The sequence below is a fragment of the Arachis hypogaea genome, chromosome 19, assembly GCF_003086295.3.
Source record: "Arachis hypogaea cultivar Tifrunner chromosome 19, arahy.Tifrunner.gnm2.J5K5, whole genome shotgun sequence".
NCBI lineage: Eukaryota > Viridiplantae > Streptophyta > Magnoliopsida > Fabales > Fabaceae > Arachis > Arachis hypogaea.
In genome coordinates this window covers 18,223,395-18,238,760 of record NC_092054.1, presented here as the reverse complement: position 1 = coordinate 18,238,760, position 15,366 = coordinate 18,223,395, and the positions used below count along the sequence as shown (strand labels likewise).

Sequence of the window (15,366 nt, the reverse complement as noted above, 5' to 3'; positions counted from 1 at the left end):
CAAGCAAGCTCCATTTCCATCTTCCAGTGAGTATCAAATCTGGGAGAGATAGTTAAGGGACACAGACCCTCATCCATCTATGCCAACTTGCGTTGGTATGAGATATTCGAATTAAAGATAAGAAATAGGATTACTCAATTCATATGGATAGATTTATGTATATATAAATTAAGGCAATTTAATGATTTTACATATACTGCCACATTTATTAGGGGAAAATTAGGTTAACAAGTTACAGAAATTAAAATAAAGTGCAGAGACCCACAGTAAACCCAAAAAGAAGGAGACATAATTTGAGCATGTCCTTTTGCCGTATTAAAATTAAATCCGGTTCTTTTTCTCCTTTATTAATAAACACCTTCAGGCTGATTTATGAATAAAATTTTTCTTCCTCGTCAAGAAAGAGCATATCTTTCCATACATAAAGAAATAGATGAAACTAGAGAACGAGTAAAAGAATAAAACATAATACAAATAGAAGTAAACATTGAAAATTCTCTGTAGAATCAACTTAGCATTGGATGGATTATCAACCCTACATCAATTTACCATTACCAGTAATTGCAGTCAAATCAAGGCCTCATGGCTACACAAGTTCAATGAATGCCATAGGTGCATTATCGCCCCGCCTCGGTAAGGTTCTTATGATTCTTGTATAACCCCCATTTCTTTCACCATATCGCTCTGGAACCTCTGCAAATAAAGCATGAACAATCTGCTTCTCATAGATGAAGCCGAGGGCTTGCCTCCTTTTATGAAGAGAACCATCCTTGGCCAAAGTGATCATCTTATCGACATACTTCCTAATTGCGCTGGCTCTTGCCCTGGTGGTCTTGATGCGACCGTATTTAAGGAGCTGAGTTGTAAGTCCTCGAATAAGTGCTCGGCGCTGATCAGGGGGCCTGTTGAGTTTGGGCACTCGCCTTCCATGCCTCATGGCAGAGACACGACCACCATTGTCGATAATGGTGAAACAGTGATCAAAGCCAGTGAATTCTGTACCAAGAAGAGAAAAAGCAGGTAGTGTTTAATGCGTATCGAAGTCAGTGGAATCCGACTACAATATTTCAAAGTATCGAAGTCAGTGGAATCCGACTACAATATTTCAAAGCCTCATTTGTACAAGAGGAAGCAACACACAGCAATCTCTGCAGCAGTCAGACAGTGTGATCTCATTTCTTTACTTGATCTAACAAGACCAACACGTTGCTATAGATTGGTTCCTATCAGATTAGTTTCTTCAAACATATTAACCAGAATACACATCAGTAACAACTTTCACAGTTCCATTAAGTTCATCAATCAATTCCAAACGGGAATGAGGAATAAAAAGAAAACAAAGGACCAACCTTCTTGATATTGAAGAGTCATCCCTAAAAATTAAGTAGCTGAGTTGCTAATATTTTACACCACGTGCCATTAATATAAGCAGCAAATGTAGAACATTCGGTAGCCGAATCGCAGCTATACTTCTACCAAAATGCAGTTTCAGTACAAACTTATAACGAGACACTGAGCAAAATTAAGCATTTCTGTTTCACGGATAAACAGCGGACTAATAATATTTTAATACATCAAAATTAAATAAAATGCTCAAGCTAATATAGGGCAGCTCTTGCAGCCAAAATTTTAACTCAACTTTGGCGTGAACTGAAACTAACACATTACTTATTTGCACCTAGAACACCGTGATTCATAATTCCACATGTCAATGTTCCAAGTTAATGTAGCTTGAACTTAGTAAGATCACTATATACATATATAGACCCTAAGACTATAAAACGATCCTTGTTTACTCAAATTAACACGATCTTGTTTTTATTTAAAAACTAGAGTCCAATGTACCTAAATTAATCTAGCGTGAGCCAGGCAAATCCACTATAGGCTAAAAGCCTAAAACAAAAATTTCCCAGCTTTGGTTCTTTTCATTCAAAATACTCAGACTTGCAACCATGCTCAAGGGAACAGCTGCTACACCATTCGAATAAGCAAAACCACTGCTTGTTCGATATAAAAAGAGATAGCAAAAGACATATATTCCTATCTTCATGACAAAACTTCATCAAATACTCTAACGGATAATCACTAATTTGGTCCAAAAAAATCAAAATGCTGATAATTTAGCCTTAGAACATTATATTTAACCAAGATTTCCCAATGAACTTGCACCGTTGGACTAACAAAGCAATCATTAAGACTGCTTTTGGAACCAAGGACACGATGGGATAGTACATTGAGACAAAGAGAAAAACAAATTAGTTCTCTCTTTCTCTTTCTCTTTCTCAGTACTACCAATCATATCTATCTACCTCCTTGTTTATGAAAAATTAGTTCCTAAGCAACAATTTGCTGAATCCTTTAGCAATAACAGAATCTATCATTGGAGTATATTTTGGTGGAAGCTGAATTGTCAGGAGCCTTCTCCCATATACTAGGGTTCAAAACAGTAAAATAAAAATAAAAAGCAAGAAAGTAATTTAAAAAACAGTGCTAAAGCAGCAGAAATTGAAGCAAGATGGGTATAGATTTACCTGAAGAGGAAGAACCGGAGAGGAAGAGAGGGTGGAGAGGGGCAAGGCCAGTGAAAGAGGGAAGAAGCGCTTTGGGTTTGGAGCGCGAAATTCGGAGCGTTCGCGAGGAAGAAGAAGAAGGAGAGTGAGGGAAGCGAATTGAAGAAGCAGGAAGAGGAGGAAGGGATGGGAGAGTGGAACGGAGGGAATTCATGCACCAGCTGCTCCTGCTGGTGGTGTCAGCGGCGGCGGTGGTGGTTGCAGTGACCGCAAAGGCTGAGGAGAGCGCCATTTGTGACGTTGAGAAACGAGGAAGAGTGTTTGAGCTCTGTTATCCGTCCCACAAAGAAAAGAAAAGAAAAAGATAAACTAGAGAGAGAGAGAGAGAGAGAGGTGTTTGTGTTTTTTACTTGCGAAATAATAATTGAGTAAATAGCTGCGATTGGATTTAGATCAGAATCGCTGTGATTTTTTTTTTATCTAAAATTAAGAGTGAAACTTAAATATGTAATCTTTAAACGAGTATAAAAGATTGGGATCCTATTTGATACTCTAAATTTTAATAGAGTTTTTCTGAGATTCACAAATTGCATCGATTTAGTCTCTAACTTTTCAATTGCATTATTTATGTCTCTGAAATTGAAAAAAATGCACCTAGTGAGTCCCTTCTCCCTTTTCCGTCAAATCTCCTTTCCGGAGGTAATGATGTGGCATTTTTTTGCCATGCTGGAGGAAGTAACGGTTACCTGACGTGGCCCATGGAAAGTTTGTAACCCAATGTGGTCCCTGAGTCCCTTTTTAATCCTAACTGCTGAAGGAGTAGCGTATGACTCGTTCTTCTTCTTCTTCTTCATCATCATCATCATCATCATCATCATCATCATCATCATCATCTTCTTCTTCTTCTTCTTCTTCTTCTTCTTCTTCTTCTTCTTCTTCTTCTTCTTCTTCCCTGTTCGATTCATTCGTCGTTGCTGTGTTGGGTTTAACCATGGTTGGACGTGCAAATGAGGGAGACGAGAGTTCTATTCGATCGACCACAAGGACACCTAGTCGCAGCAGAGCCTCACGAGTTCCAGATCGTTGTGGGTGTGGGAAACGCCCTGTGCTCCGATGGTCTGGAACAGATGCCCACCCAGACAAACCCTTCTTCGGATGTCCGAATTATAATGTGAGTTTGAGTCTAAGAGATGTTGTTTCTGTTTTGTAATGTTCAACTCCTGAATCCTTAAATTTACTGGTGACAGTGTAGTGGAAAACGGTGGTGTGAATTTTTTCGATGAGCAGATGTTGTAGAAGATGATAATGGCAATTTTGAAGAAGCTGCAGCATATAACAATGAAGAAATTAGCGTGAGTGTTGCAGTGAGGATTGGCAATTTGGAGGCTGAATTAAGGAGCCAGAAATATGTAATACAAATGTTAGGGTTGTTGATTTTTTTCCTGTTAGTTGTTGTAGTGGTTGTGATTGTTAAAATGTAACAGTTGTGTATTGTTTAAGAATGAATGGGCAATCTTTGAATTATTGGTGTGATCTGTGTAAATAGTTTACAAAGATAATAACAAAACTGAATAAATAAAACAGAACAAGTAAATTGATAAAACCATATTCTGATTATAACTAAGATATTGTCAAACATTGTCAAAGGAGTAGCAGCTGATAAACACCAAAATACAGCACCAAAAAGGAATAAAATAAGCCCAATTTTAAAGGTTTATAACTACCAAAAATAAAAATTAACCATTACAGTGTGGTTATGTGCTACTCCTAAATGAAAATATCCAAAATAAGGAAACAACTAGTGCCTAAATTCCATATGTGATCAGTCAAACTTCAGCAGCCACAACATCCAATTACTTAGTGTTTTTCTTCCTTGGTGGTTTAAACCCTGGAGTTGGAACAAACTTCAAAAAGTTTGCCAACCTAAAAGACGTTGCTGCGCTTGCTCCTTGCATGGGATCAAGAGAAGCAGATACTGGTGATGGTGAGTTCTTCCTTTTTGTTGGCAATTTATCTGGCCTTGTTGTTCGTGGTGGTGGTAGTGGGACCTGATGAGAAAAGTTATAAAACTAATAAGATGATAAGAGCAATTAAAAAAATGTCAGAAGACTATATATACCATACATATACCTCATCTTGTGTCCACCATAATTTGGTTGGGATAAGTCAATCTCGGTAACCTCCACTTGAGCATGATTCTGGACAGCTACACCAGGAGGAGCTTCATCTACTTGTGGTACCACATTAGAGGTGTTTGTAGCTTCAGCTGCAGGTGTACTCTCAGCTGGGACAGTTTTGGACTTGGCTGCCGCCACAGCAGCTGCTGCAGCAGCAAGCGCAGCAGCTAGTTCATCGGCTCTTTTTTTTTACATCCCCTCTTGGTGTGGCCCTTTATTCCACAGTATGTGCATGTGAACGGCTTTAGCTGTCTCTTTAGAGTAACGGCTCCCTTAGGTTTCTTGTTTCCACTAGTACCCTCATCAGCATCCTTTCGTCTTTTGGTTATCAATTTTTCAAGTCTACGTTTAATGTTAGGAGTTTGGGACTGACTGTAGGCTGATTTTTTTCATAGGGATGCTAGGAGAGGATTGATGTGATGTTCATATGTCTTTCTGTATGAGTCCATGGTGACTAAGGGATGATAGAAGTCCTCATGTCTCTTGTTCACCCGTGCAAGAGCAGCACAAGCATGAACACAGGGAATGCCTATAGTGAATAAACCAAGAAATGATCAACTCCACAGCAGCCAATATAATCAATGACGTATAGCGATTCATAATAAAGAATAGAATAAAGTTGGTATAAGGGCATATAATATCACCTGTTAACATCCAGAACTGACAAGTGCAAAGTCTCTTGCCTAAATCAACAACCATGTTAGTTGGGTGTCCATGGACCTCAAATTTTTCATATTCTTCATCTCCAGTCCATATAGGAACCCAATTCTTTGATTCCTTGCGAACCTTTTCCAATCGGCTCTGAATAACAGGAGGTAGTTTCCCCACGTGGTTGTTCAACTTTACTTTATTCTTTGCAATCGATCGCATAACAAACATTCTTACCTCTTCAAGCAATGTGATGATTGGCTTGCTCCTAGCCTCCTTGATTCGTGCATTGAACACCTCACAGGCATTGTTGCAAATATTATCCAGCTTTGGCCTGTGGCTAAATTGAGACTTTGTCCATGAATGCATTGGCCACTTGTTCAGGTATGTCCATGCCTCCTCGCTGACCCTATTTATTTTGTCCATGTTATCAATAAAGTCTTGAAGCGTGGTTGACCTAGCAGCATCCCAAAGAAGTCTCCTCAGCTCAAGATCCTTCCACTGTTTGTTGAAATTTCGCCACAGGTGCCATACACAGAAACGATGATGGACCTGTGGCATGACATCTTCTACAGCAGAAATCAATCCCTGTTTAGCACAAACACATGTATCAGAAACCAAATTCCTTAAGCGTAAATCAATAATATGAGTTATCCACACAGTCAAGCAATATCCATGGCTCATGGAACTATTTTTCATGGAATGAACCAGTCTCATACAGTACTATATAATCCAGACTATTTAAGTAGGGTCAACCACTTCCACATATTTATGCAAAATTCAGTAAATTTATGATAAACACAGATTTATATAGTTTATGAAGTCCAAATATGATCAATCAGTATCACACCATGGTTGCAATATCCAAGAATTAACCAACAACGTAACAAATGTGTAGCTAATTGAACAACGTAACATATAGTCCAGTATCATAAAGTCCAGAAAATGAACAATTTAACAAATGTGTAGATAATTGAATAACACAACAAGTTAAATTTAGGAATTGATTACCTTCTGCATGTCAGATATGAAACACCACCCGTTTGCCTTATAGTCTCCTAAATCCTCGTGGAGTAGCTCAAGAAACCACTTCCAGTTCTCCTTATTTTTAACATTCACTATAGCCCAAGCAATCACATATATGTGATGATTTGCATCTTGGGCTACAGCTGATAATATCTGGCCTCCAATCTGTGTCTTCAGAAATGCACCATCAAGTCCAATTAGTGGGCGGCACCCTGATCTGAACCCGTTCTTGCAACCATCAAGCAAACGTACATTCTCTCAAACATGACTTGTCCATCAGGCAATGGAATCACCCCAATCTTTACAGTAGATCCGGGACTCGTTGTCAGAAGCGTTTCAGCATAATCCCTTAACAAGGCATACTGTGCCTTCTCATCGCCATAAACAACATTCCTTGCATCGGCCAAGGCTCTAGCTATTGAGTTTCTATGCAGAATTAGATCACATTTCGACCTAAAGTACACTGCAGTCTCACATTGCTTGAAATTAGGATACTTTCTAACCTTTTTAACCAACCTACTAGCCAACCATGCTCTGTTTGCAGCCCTATTTGAATTTTTTCTTGGACATGTATGATCATCATAAAATGTCTTTATCTGCCAGCAACAGTTCTCATGATCTCTTGAAGCATACACAACCTATGCACACTCTTCTACTTGGCAAACTGCCCTACACCTGATATTATCATTCTTAACGAACTTAATCCCCCTTCCCTCCTGAATGGTAAACTCTTTCACAGCCTCCCTGAATTCTTGTTTAGTATTGAACTTCATGCCCACTTGAAGTTGCAGCTCACCAAACCTTTGGCCCCCTTGGAATATGGGAAATTCATCTGAATCCCCATCGGATTCCATCTCATCCTCAGAGTTAGGAGGAGTTTTCATCTCCTCCGAGTGCTAGGAGTTGGCTCCATCAGATTCTGCACCAGGGTCGAGAGCTTCATACCAAATTCCTTCACCTGGACTTCCTACAAAACCCAGGTCCACCTCTACATCTGATAAATCCTCAACTATTGCATCATCATCTTGCATTATATTATCTTTTCCTATCTTCTCCTTCCCTTTAGCCATGCCTGCCTTCTTTTGAACCTTTTTGACCTCTTTCCTAATTGGTTTCGAAACTCTTGCAACCAATTCTTCATCATTGCTAGAGCTGCCATCACTACTTCCTGATTCATTGACAGTTAAATCCACATGAAGAGGTCCCTTGTCTTTGTTAGTGCTCTTTCCCTTTGCCTGAGATCTTGTTATTCTTTTAGGTGGGTTAAATTTGGGTTTGGGTTTGGAAGTGAAGTTAGACTTGGACTTTGAATGAGTTTTCTTGGGCTTCAGAAGGTTCTTGGGCTTTGGAGTTGGCTTCTGATTATGTTTCACAATGGGAGCTGGGTTGGATTTTCTACTGAATTTTGGGTTGGGCCTATAATTGGGTTTGAGATTTTCAGGTTCATCCATGGGGTTGAGCTCTTCATTGGTGGGATTTGTAGTGAGGGGGTCAGCAGCAGGATGGTTTGGAATGGGAGTTGTAGTAGAAGGAATTGTGTTTGTAGTTGAGAGATTTGGAATTGGGTTTGTAGTCGATTTGTCAACTGGGGTTTGATTTGAGGTATCCACATGTGTTTCCTTGTTACTCTGTAAGTCACCATGTGAAAACTCTTCTACTTCATAATCAAGTAACATCACATCCCTTTTTCCCTCCATCAGTTCAGGTGTGGAAACTCCATGTTCAAAAAACACATCAACTACTCCATCATTCCTCTCTGCATGGAAGCACATCTCCCTTAGTTCATCATCACTTGTCAGAGCTCTCAGTCCCACCTCCAAGCTCCTTCCAGAAACCAGCCACCAGCACTCAACTACCTTGTCATACCCCAGCTCCTTGAAATAGTTTCTCACGAAAAAAACATCTAGGGTATCCTCATCTAAATCTCCTAAACAACTTCTATTGTCAGGTGAGTGAACCAATTTTCCATCATCATTCTTCTTAAAGGTCCCACCATGGTGGAACATGATATCCAGCAATTTTTCCATCTACAGTGAAAAACAAGTATCACAATTTATCTAATGTATGCTACTTATAATATAATCAACAAACCACAGTACAACATAATCCAATATTGTTTAAAAACAGATACTTCATCACATTGCCATTGTAAAAACACCCTCATTCCCTATGTGAAAACAGAGCATTGACAAAATCCAAACCCACACCACCCAGTACCCTAAACCCTACCTAATACTATAGCATTCAATAATTTTTCATCAACCAACACAAAATTTCCAACTCAAACTCACAACAATGGATACCTTAACTCTATAAAAGATAAATAAAAAATAGTTTATTCACTGCATGTCTACCTCTGTGTCACGGGATTCACGAGGAAGCTTTGCTCCTTCCTTCCCCGATTTTGAACGACCGATGAGCAAGTTTCGAACCTCTCCAATTTGTCTTACCACAGAAAACCTCAAAGGACTACCAGAACCCAGGCTATGGAGCTTTCAGTTCAAATGTGATGAAGAAGATGAAGTGACGAAGTCTTTGAATATGGGGGGTATAAGTTTTGGTAACTCCTTCGTGAATGAAGCGGCGTCGTTTTTATTTTTTAGCGCCAAAATACTAATACGACGCCGTTCTCCATAGTCCAGCGTGGCAAAAAAATGCCACATCATTGCCGCCGGGAAGGAGATTCAATGGAAAAGGGAGAAGGGACTCACTAGGTGCATTTTTTCCAATCTCAAGAATATAAATGGTGCAATTGGGAAGTCAGGGACTAAATCGGTGCAATTTGTGAATCTTAGGGACTACTTTGGGGTTTAACTCGGAGTTTCAATGTTCCAATGACAAGATATAGACCAAAAATATATGTTTGAAATTTTAAAGCTCCATAAATGAGAAGGAAGAGAATATTTTTATTTGCCAGAACCAGTTGACCCATTTTAAATTGGATGACAATTGTTGTTAGTATTTGATATTACAGCTGAGTAAAAAAATATTTGGGCTAAGAACTTTATTTTATTTTAGTATATTTTATTTTTTTTAGACTATTATATTATTAACAAAAAAATAAAAATAAAAAAAATTGAAAGAGCTAAAATTATAATTATATCTTTTTAGAGTTAATTTTATAAATTAAAATATCTTTTAAGATTAAAGTAATTTATATTGAATTAGAAATATGATAAATTTTAAAAAAGAATAAACTATAAAAACAAAGATAAGGAGAATCAGGAAGGATAACCTAACACAGTAACACCCTACTTATCTGCCTAAAAAATCTAGCTATTCAACCAGTCCAGTTCTCTAACTCTTGCTCAAGACAAATGAAGTTTAATTAAAAGGCCAATCATAATGAAGAACAAAAGATCTCTGCAAAGAAATCCATAAAACACTATAAATTCCTCATCTTGTCAACACAAACAAAAATAAAATTCCGACAGATGTTCTATTTTTAAGTTATTTATCACATAATCTAATACCAGATTTCTTAAGCATACGAAATGCCAAATGCCCCGAACAGAGTCATTATTATTCCATTCTGTGCAGTACGCGGTTCCAGGAGATGATGTACATTTCTTTTTCCCAGTAAATGCAAATAGACTCTACCTACTTCTATTTCGCCTGATGACTACATAATAGTGTTTTCCATATACAACAATGGCCTTCAATAGGGGCTGCAACTTATTCCTGCCATATGACTACCAATTTATATATTCCGTAAGTTTTGAGGGTCCTATCAGATGCAGGACAGAAATCATAGCAGATTGCATCAAGGCTCAAAGGGATGCTCAAACCACCTATATTGGCGGCAACATCGTTCAAATGTGAGAAGTTCAACTTGAACCATCAACTGTTATGAGGCCCATGGAAGTGCACAACCTGAACGAAAGAAACACCAAATAAAGGCCGATGAGACCAATTCCTAGTACTCGATTAGGATGCATATTGTTGCGAGGTAAAACAACAAGCGCCCATAGCAGTCCAGCGATAAGAAATCCCAGTGTGTAAAATAAGGTACTGTCTTCCGGCACCACAAACAATGCAGGTTTCTTTGACCATGCCCCGAGAAGCAATGAGATCCCCAAACCAACAAGTGTGTTGAACATAGGACCTGCATAGCACCCAGATACGGCTATCTGAACTCCGTCTTCTCCATCCAATGCTAATGCAACATTTGACATCAAATCACCCATAGAATTTCCCCATGCTAATACGGTTAATCCAAGGATGGATGGATTAATTCCAAAAATTATACCAAATGCAACCAATAGAGCCACAAGCTCATTTGCAATTATGTAGAACCACACTATGCTCATGAAGAATCCTCCAAGAACCCAAGGAATTAGATACCTACGTGGTGGATGATCAGGCCTTGTATATTTATATGCCAGAATACCAAGGGTGCATCCAATTGCAATACTAATACAATAAGATAGTATTGCACTCAAAGAACTCACACTATCTTGTGTGCTCCACAAGAAGGCTAGGAGAATGGGAGCCAATGTAGCACAGGCCACAGCATATGGCTTAGACCAGACTTCATCATTGACCATCGGAATTGTAAGCTGTCTAGGAATTGCCAATGGCACCTCCAGCAGCAAAAGAAGTTTCATAACAGAGAAAGACCTGTTGTTTTCAGTGGGCTGATCACTCCATCCCCAAGGAGGCCTTTCATCATCTAACATATGAATTTTATTTGCCTGGTTTGAATATATTGCCACGTTTGAAGACCACATCCATTGAGGCAAGGAAGGAGGTAACCGGGGTGGATCACTCTCGGTGTCTAAGTCAAGGAAAGGGCTATAGACAGAAGTATCCTCTTCAGATCCCATAGAGAAGATGCTTCCCTGGACAGGAAGCAACGGCATGACAACATCCAATTTCAAACTATGTGCATGTTTACGTAATATCTCATTGGCAGCAACAATGAATGCATAAACAACATAAATCGACACAAAAGCAATGGCTGCTCCAACGCTCACCTTACCTACAACCAAAATCACTAGCAGCGAGATAAGAGTGATTAGAAAGAAACTAACATCCCTTATAAAGCATCTGCGATCAACTTGACTCTCCTTATCTGAAACACACAGAGAAACAGCTCCAACAACAACACAGGTAACAAATAGAGCTCCACCTAACACGCTGTTAAGACCTACTTGACCTGTTTCAGTACCCACAAAGGATGCTATACTGGAAAACACATCAGGTGCACCATTACCAAGAGGAAGCAGCACGACCCCAGCCACAGTCGGGGGCAATTTCAAGAGCCTTGAGAGATGCTCAAGAGAAGGGCAAAAGTAGTCAGCCGCAGTGTTACCTAAAAGATAAAACAAAGCAGCAAGCCACACGCCCAATACTAGATAACCAAGAACTCTGACACTGCCACATGTGCAATAGAAAAACCTCAGGTAATCAAGATATCCATCCGAAGAACACTGCGGATTGGCCTTTAGGTAATCACAATGGGTAGCATAACCAGCATGGTTTCGCAACCCATTACACATTCCTGGCATAGCTGCAGGCAAATCTGTGTCTGAAGGCTCACTAATTATACTTGAACTATTGAGGCTAATTTCAACCATTCTACGGTGAGTAACCCCAGTGTGAGAATACCTATATCTCGATATTGAATTCGGAGGCAGGTGGTGTTTTGCCAAATTTGCAGATTGCCTAAGAAGCGGGTTATGAAGAATATCTTCTCGGTTGTAAAAAAAGAAAAACACAACCACCGCACAAAGGCCATTGAAAACCCTACGAAGCTTTCTGCTTCTTGGACCAAATAAGCCACTCAACTTCTTCATTACCAATCTTTTTATCACCTCCCAAAATTACTAAGATCACTCACAGCGTGGTATCAGCTCCAATATGAAAACAGCCTTATTAAAATTGAAATAAATCCACCAGCAGGATGGTGACTAACCACTTGAACCTGAGCACAAGGAGTAATCAAAGTCAAGACATGACAAGATAATATACATTATAATAGCAAATTTTTTTTTTTTTAAGAAAGAATAGTAAACAAACATAATAAACTTTCACATACTCCAAACTTGCTAATTTATAAGGATTGTCAAGTATAAACTAAAAAATATATGCCAAGGAAATCATGAACAATCCAACAAACAAAATGCATGATTCCCAATGCCATGAGCAATAAAATTTGCAAGCAAAACATAATAGTTGTTTTATGTATTACCCAATACTATCTCCTCTACCTTTTTTCTAAACCTTTAAAAGAAACTACAGAGATGAACAAATGGAATAGCTAGGTCAGTTACCTTGGATGCAAGGGTTTTCGAAGTGCAGATCCGAGACGCAACACCTTCATCTGCCAAGGTCCTAAAATCATATTTCATTGTAATCAGGAAAATGATACCAACATAGAATCAAATATTCACCATAGAGAATATTTTACCCTTAAAAAATTTTAGGATTAAAAAAGGATGTTTTGACACAAAACCATAATGTTCAAAATAAGTTTTAGTTTTCAATTAAGGTATAAAACAATAAATTTCTAGAGATGTGAGAGAGAGAGAGAGTGTGTGTGTGTGTTAACACTCTTAATTGAGTTTTGGACAAAATCCAATTCAGCAATTAAAGTATAACAGAGATTAAATAAGGACAGCTCAATACACAAGCTCCCACGTCAAATTGCTATATAACTTTATAATGTCTTACATAGTGGCTATTGATATGAGAAGGGTGGTGTGATTAGCACTGTTTTAGCAGGATAATTTACAATTTGTATCCTAGTAGAGTTGTATTGGTAGCTGAGCATTATTAGTATGTAATATCCATGCAGATCAGAAGAAAAGGTCTGGAAAGTTAAGATTACAATTGATATCACAAAAATGGCAGAAGAACATGGTTTGAAATTCATTATAGAATATAGATTATGATATGCAACTTGTTCAAAATGAGTATAAAACACACAACACATATATATTTCAAGACATTAACACTTAAACCAAAAAGTAATTCAAGCAAGCTCAAACAAAATTAAAACTGAAATAAATCAAAACTACTCAAATCGGGAAACAACGATTATCTTAAAAAAGTAAAAGCCAGTTACATCTTGACTTAAATCAGCATCCTTTTCTAGGAAGGTCTCCCTGCTACAATTATCTAGAGAATAGATGTAATAGATCTGGTCTGCAGCATTGTAGATGGAAGGACATCTGCATACAACAGGACAACAGAAACATCCAAGCCTCCATTGTAAGCATCTGTAATAGAGAAATACTGAAAAAGGCATGATGAATGAAAGTGCCTCTGCTGTAACTAACATAATTGTCAAATGAAGTCCAACTTGAATGTATCAACCAAGTAAACATTCAATGGAACTCTAATGTGGACTTTTCCAACAATGAAAAAAGTGGAGAAGAAACTCAGAATTAATACATCAAACTTCTCCTTCTTCTATTTAAAGTGATCAAAAGATGGACATGATTTTTTCTTTTGTTTCCCATGAGGATGTGAGCTTCATTTGGGGTATGCTGCCAATGGATTGCTGTATATACAAGGTGAGAGTCAAAACCCCCAACCCTTACTTAAGCAGGTGAGTGAGCTAACTATTCTACCAACCAAAGTTGGTTAAAGATAAACATCTTTAAACACATTATCTGCCCAAAATCTGTAAACACTAAACACCCATCAATATATGCTCAATGTCTTAACCCAATAAAACTCCATAATTGTAGTTAAAATGCAGCAAAAATCATTATAACCAAAATAAATTTTTAATTCAAAGAAATGAATTTGATATTTACTCCTAAAAAAGCACAAAATCCGAAACCAGAACAAATATAATGCCCTGCTTACCTCTACACATTCACTAAGAAAACACAGTATTTTGGTGAAATTTTAGTGTATTCATTGCAAACAGTAGTTAAACTATCAAACTCATATTAGTTTAAGGAAAAGTCTAGGGGGCCAACAACTTTGTTAAATTCTGGCCAGCATGTAACCAGCAAAGAAAAATGAGCCATTGGATGAAATCTCACACCAATCTCACACTATTAAAACCATCATTGATGGCTATTTGATGGCTACAAATCACAAAATTGCTGGCCCCTAGCATTCCTCTTAGTTTATATAGACATCCGATGATCATGCCCAAGCCAATAATTTGATTTAAATAACAAAAACTTTTATAAATAGTAGCGGCAACAATAACATGCAACAACGTCACATTGATCAACAACAAAAATTAGAAGAGGCGGAGCAGACCGGCGGAGCAGAAGGAAGAAGCAGGCCGCCGGAGCAGAGGAAAGCAGAAGCACATGCACGAGAGGAGCCGCCGTGCCAAAAGCAAATTGACGAGAGGGGGCGACGGCAGCAAAAGAGGCAACGCCCGCAGCACCAGAGCAGCCTAAGCACAAGAACGGGAGAGGAACCCTAGAATCGCAAATTGTAGAGCTGTAGGTTAGGATATGATTGGGTAATAATTAAGGTAGCGAAAATCCCGTTCTCCCTCGTGGAATCGGACGTTTCTACGCTTCAGGAAAAGTTATTTGTCTCAGTTCACGCTTCCGGCGTCGGATGAGGCAGGGAATAGTAGAATCGCCGTCCAAGCGCGTGGAATCGCGGATCGAGGCGCTTCCACCGCATCAAACTTGGCTGCTCAAAGGGGGAAAAAATTGGAGCCTGTCGGTGACATTTAACTTGTCTCGCAGTTGAGGTAGTCCTTGGGGTTCGTGAAATCCTCCGGTATCACTCCGGCTGGGACTGGTGGTCGGGGGCAGAGCTGTGATGGTGGTGGTGTGGTCGTCGGGAATTGTGGGGCGGAGATGGTCTGCCTCCCACTGCTTGTCAATGGGTGGAGGAGTGGGGAGCGCGGCAGGAAGAAGAAAAGCACAATGTTTTGGTTTGAAGGAGGAGGAGGAAAATGAATAAGTAGTTGGGATGTTGAAGAAAAGCACAATGTTTTGTTGGATGAAGATTGAAGAAGATGAATTAACGAAGAAAGGTTGTTGAACTTAAGCTCACGCCATGTTTTATTGTTTTTT

At 38.8% G+C, this 15,366-nt stretch overlaps 3 protein-coding genes across 9 annotated transcripts; all 3 read right to left on the bottom strand.

Annotated features, from left to right (window-relative positions):
* Positions 1-305: 305 nt before the first annotated feature.
* LOC112776678 (large ribosomal subunit protein bL17c) lies at positions 306-2,976 on the bottom strand. The gene is made up of 2 exons (XM_025820905.2): positions 2,532-2,976; positions 306-996 (listed from the first exon to the last, which is right to left on the bottom strand). Exons 1-2 carry the CDS (start codon positions 2,800-2,802, stop codon positions 587-589), a joined length of 681 nt encoding a protein of 226 aa, XP_025676690.1. The 5' UTR covers positions 2,803-2,976; the 3' UTR covers positions 306-586.
* A 2,185-nt stretch (positions 2,977-5,161) lies between these two features.
* On the bottom strand, positions 5,162-7,245 carry LOC112778042 (uncharacterized). Its single transcript, XM_025822413.2, has 4 exons — positions 7,037-7,245; positions 6,626-6,907; positions 6,347-6,578; positions 5,162-5,923 (listed from the first exon to the last, which is right to left on the bottom strand). Exons 1-4 carry the CDS (start codon positions 7,243-7,245, stop codon positions 5,162-5,164), a joined length of 1,485 nt encoding a protein of 494 aa, XP_025678198.2.
* Positions 7,246-9,707: 2,462 nt separating this feature from the next.
* Positions 9,708-15,329, bottom strand: LOC112775682 (cation/calcium exchanger 4). Of its 7 annotated transcripts, none has more exons than XM_072228827.1 (5): positions 14,588-14,757; positions 13,431-13,536; positions 12,637-12,697; positions 11,338-12,287; positions 9,708-11,202 (listed from the first exon to the last, which is right to left on the bottom strand). In XM_072228827.1, exons 4-5 carry the CDS (start codon positions 12,157-12,159, stop codon positions 10,189-10,191), a joined length of 1,836 nt encoding a protein of 611 aa, XP_072084928.1. In that variant the 5' UTR covers positions 12,160-12,287; positions 12,637-12,697; positions 13,431-13,536; positions 14,588-14,757; the 3' UTR covers positions 9,708-10,188. The 7 variants fall into 7 exon arrangements, with proteins under 7 accessions (XP_072084928.1, XP_072084927.1, XP_025675274.1 ...); XM_072228826.1 differs by having other exon boundaries at positions 13,431-13,991; positions 14,588-14,725; XM_025819489.2 differs by having other exon boundaries at positions 9,708-12,287.
* Positions 15,330-15,366: the final 37 nt, after the last annotated feature.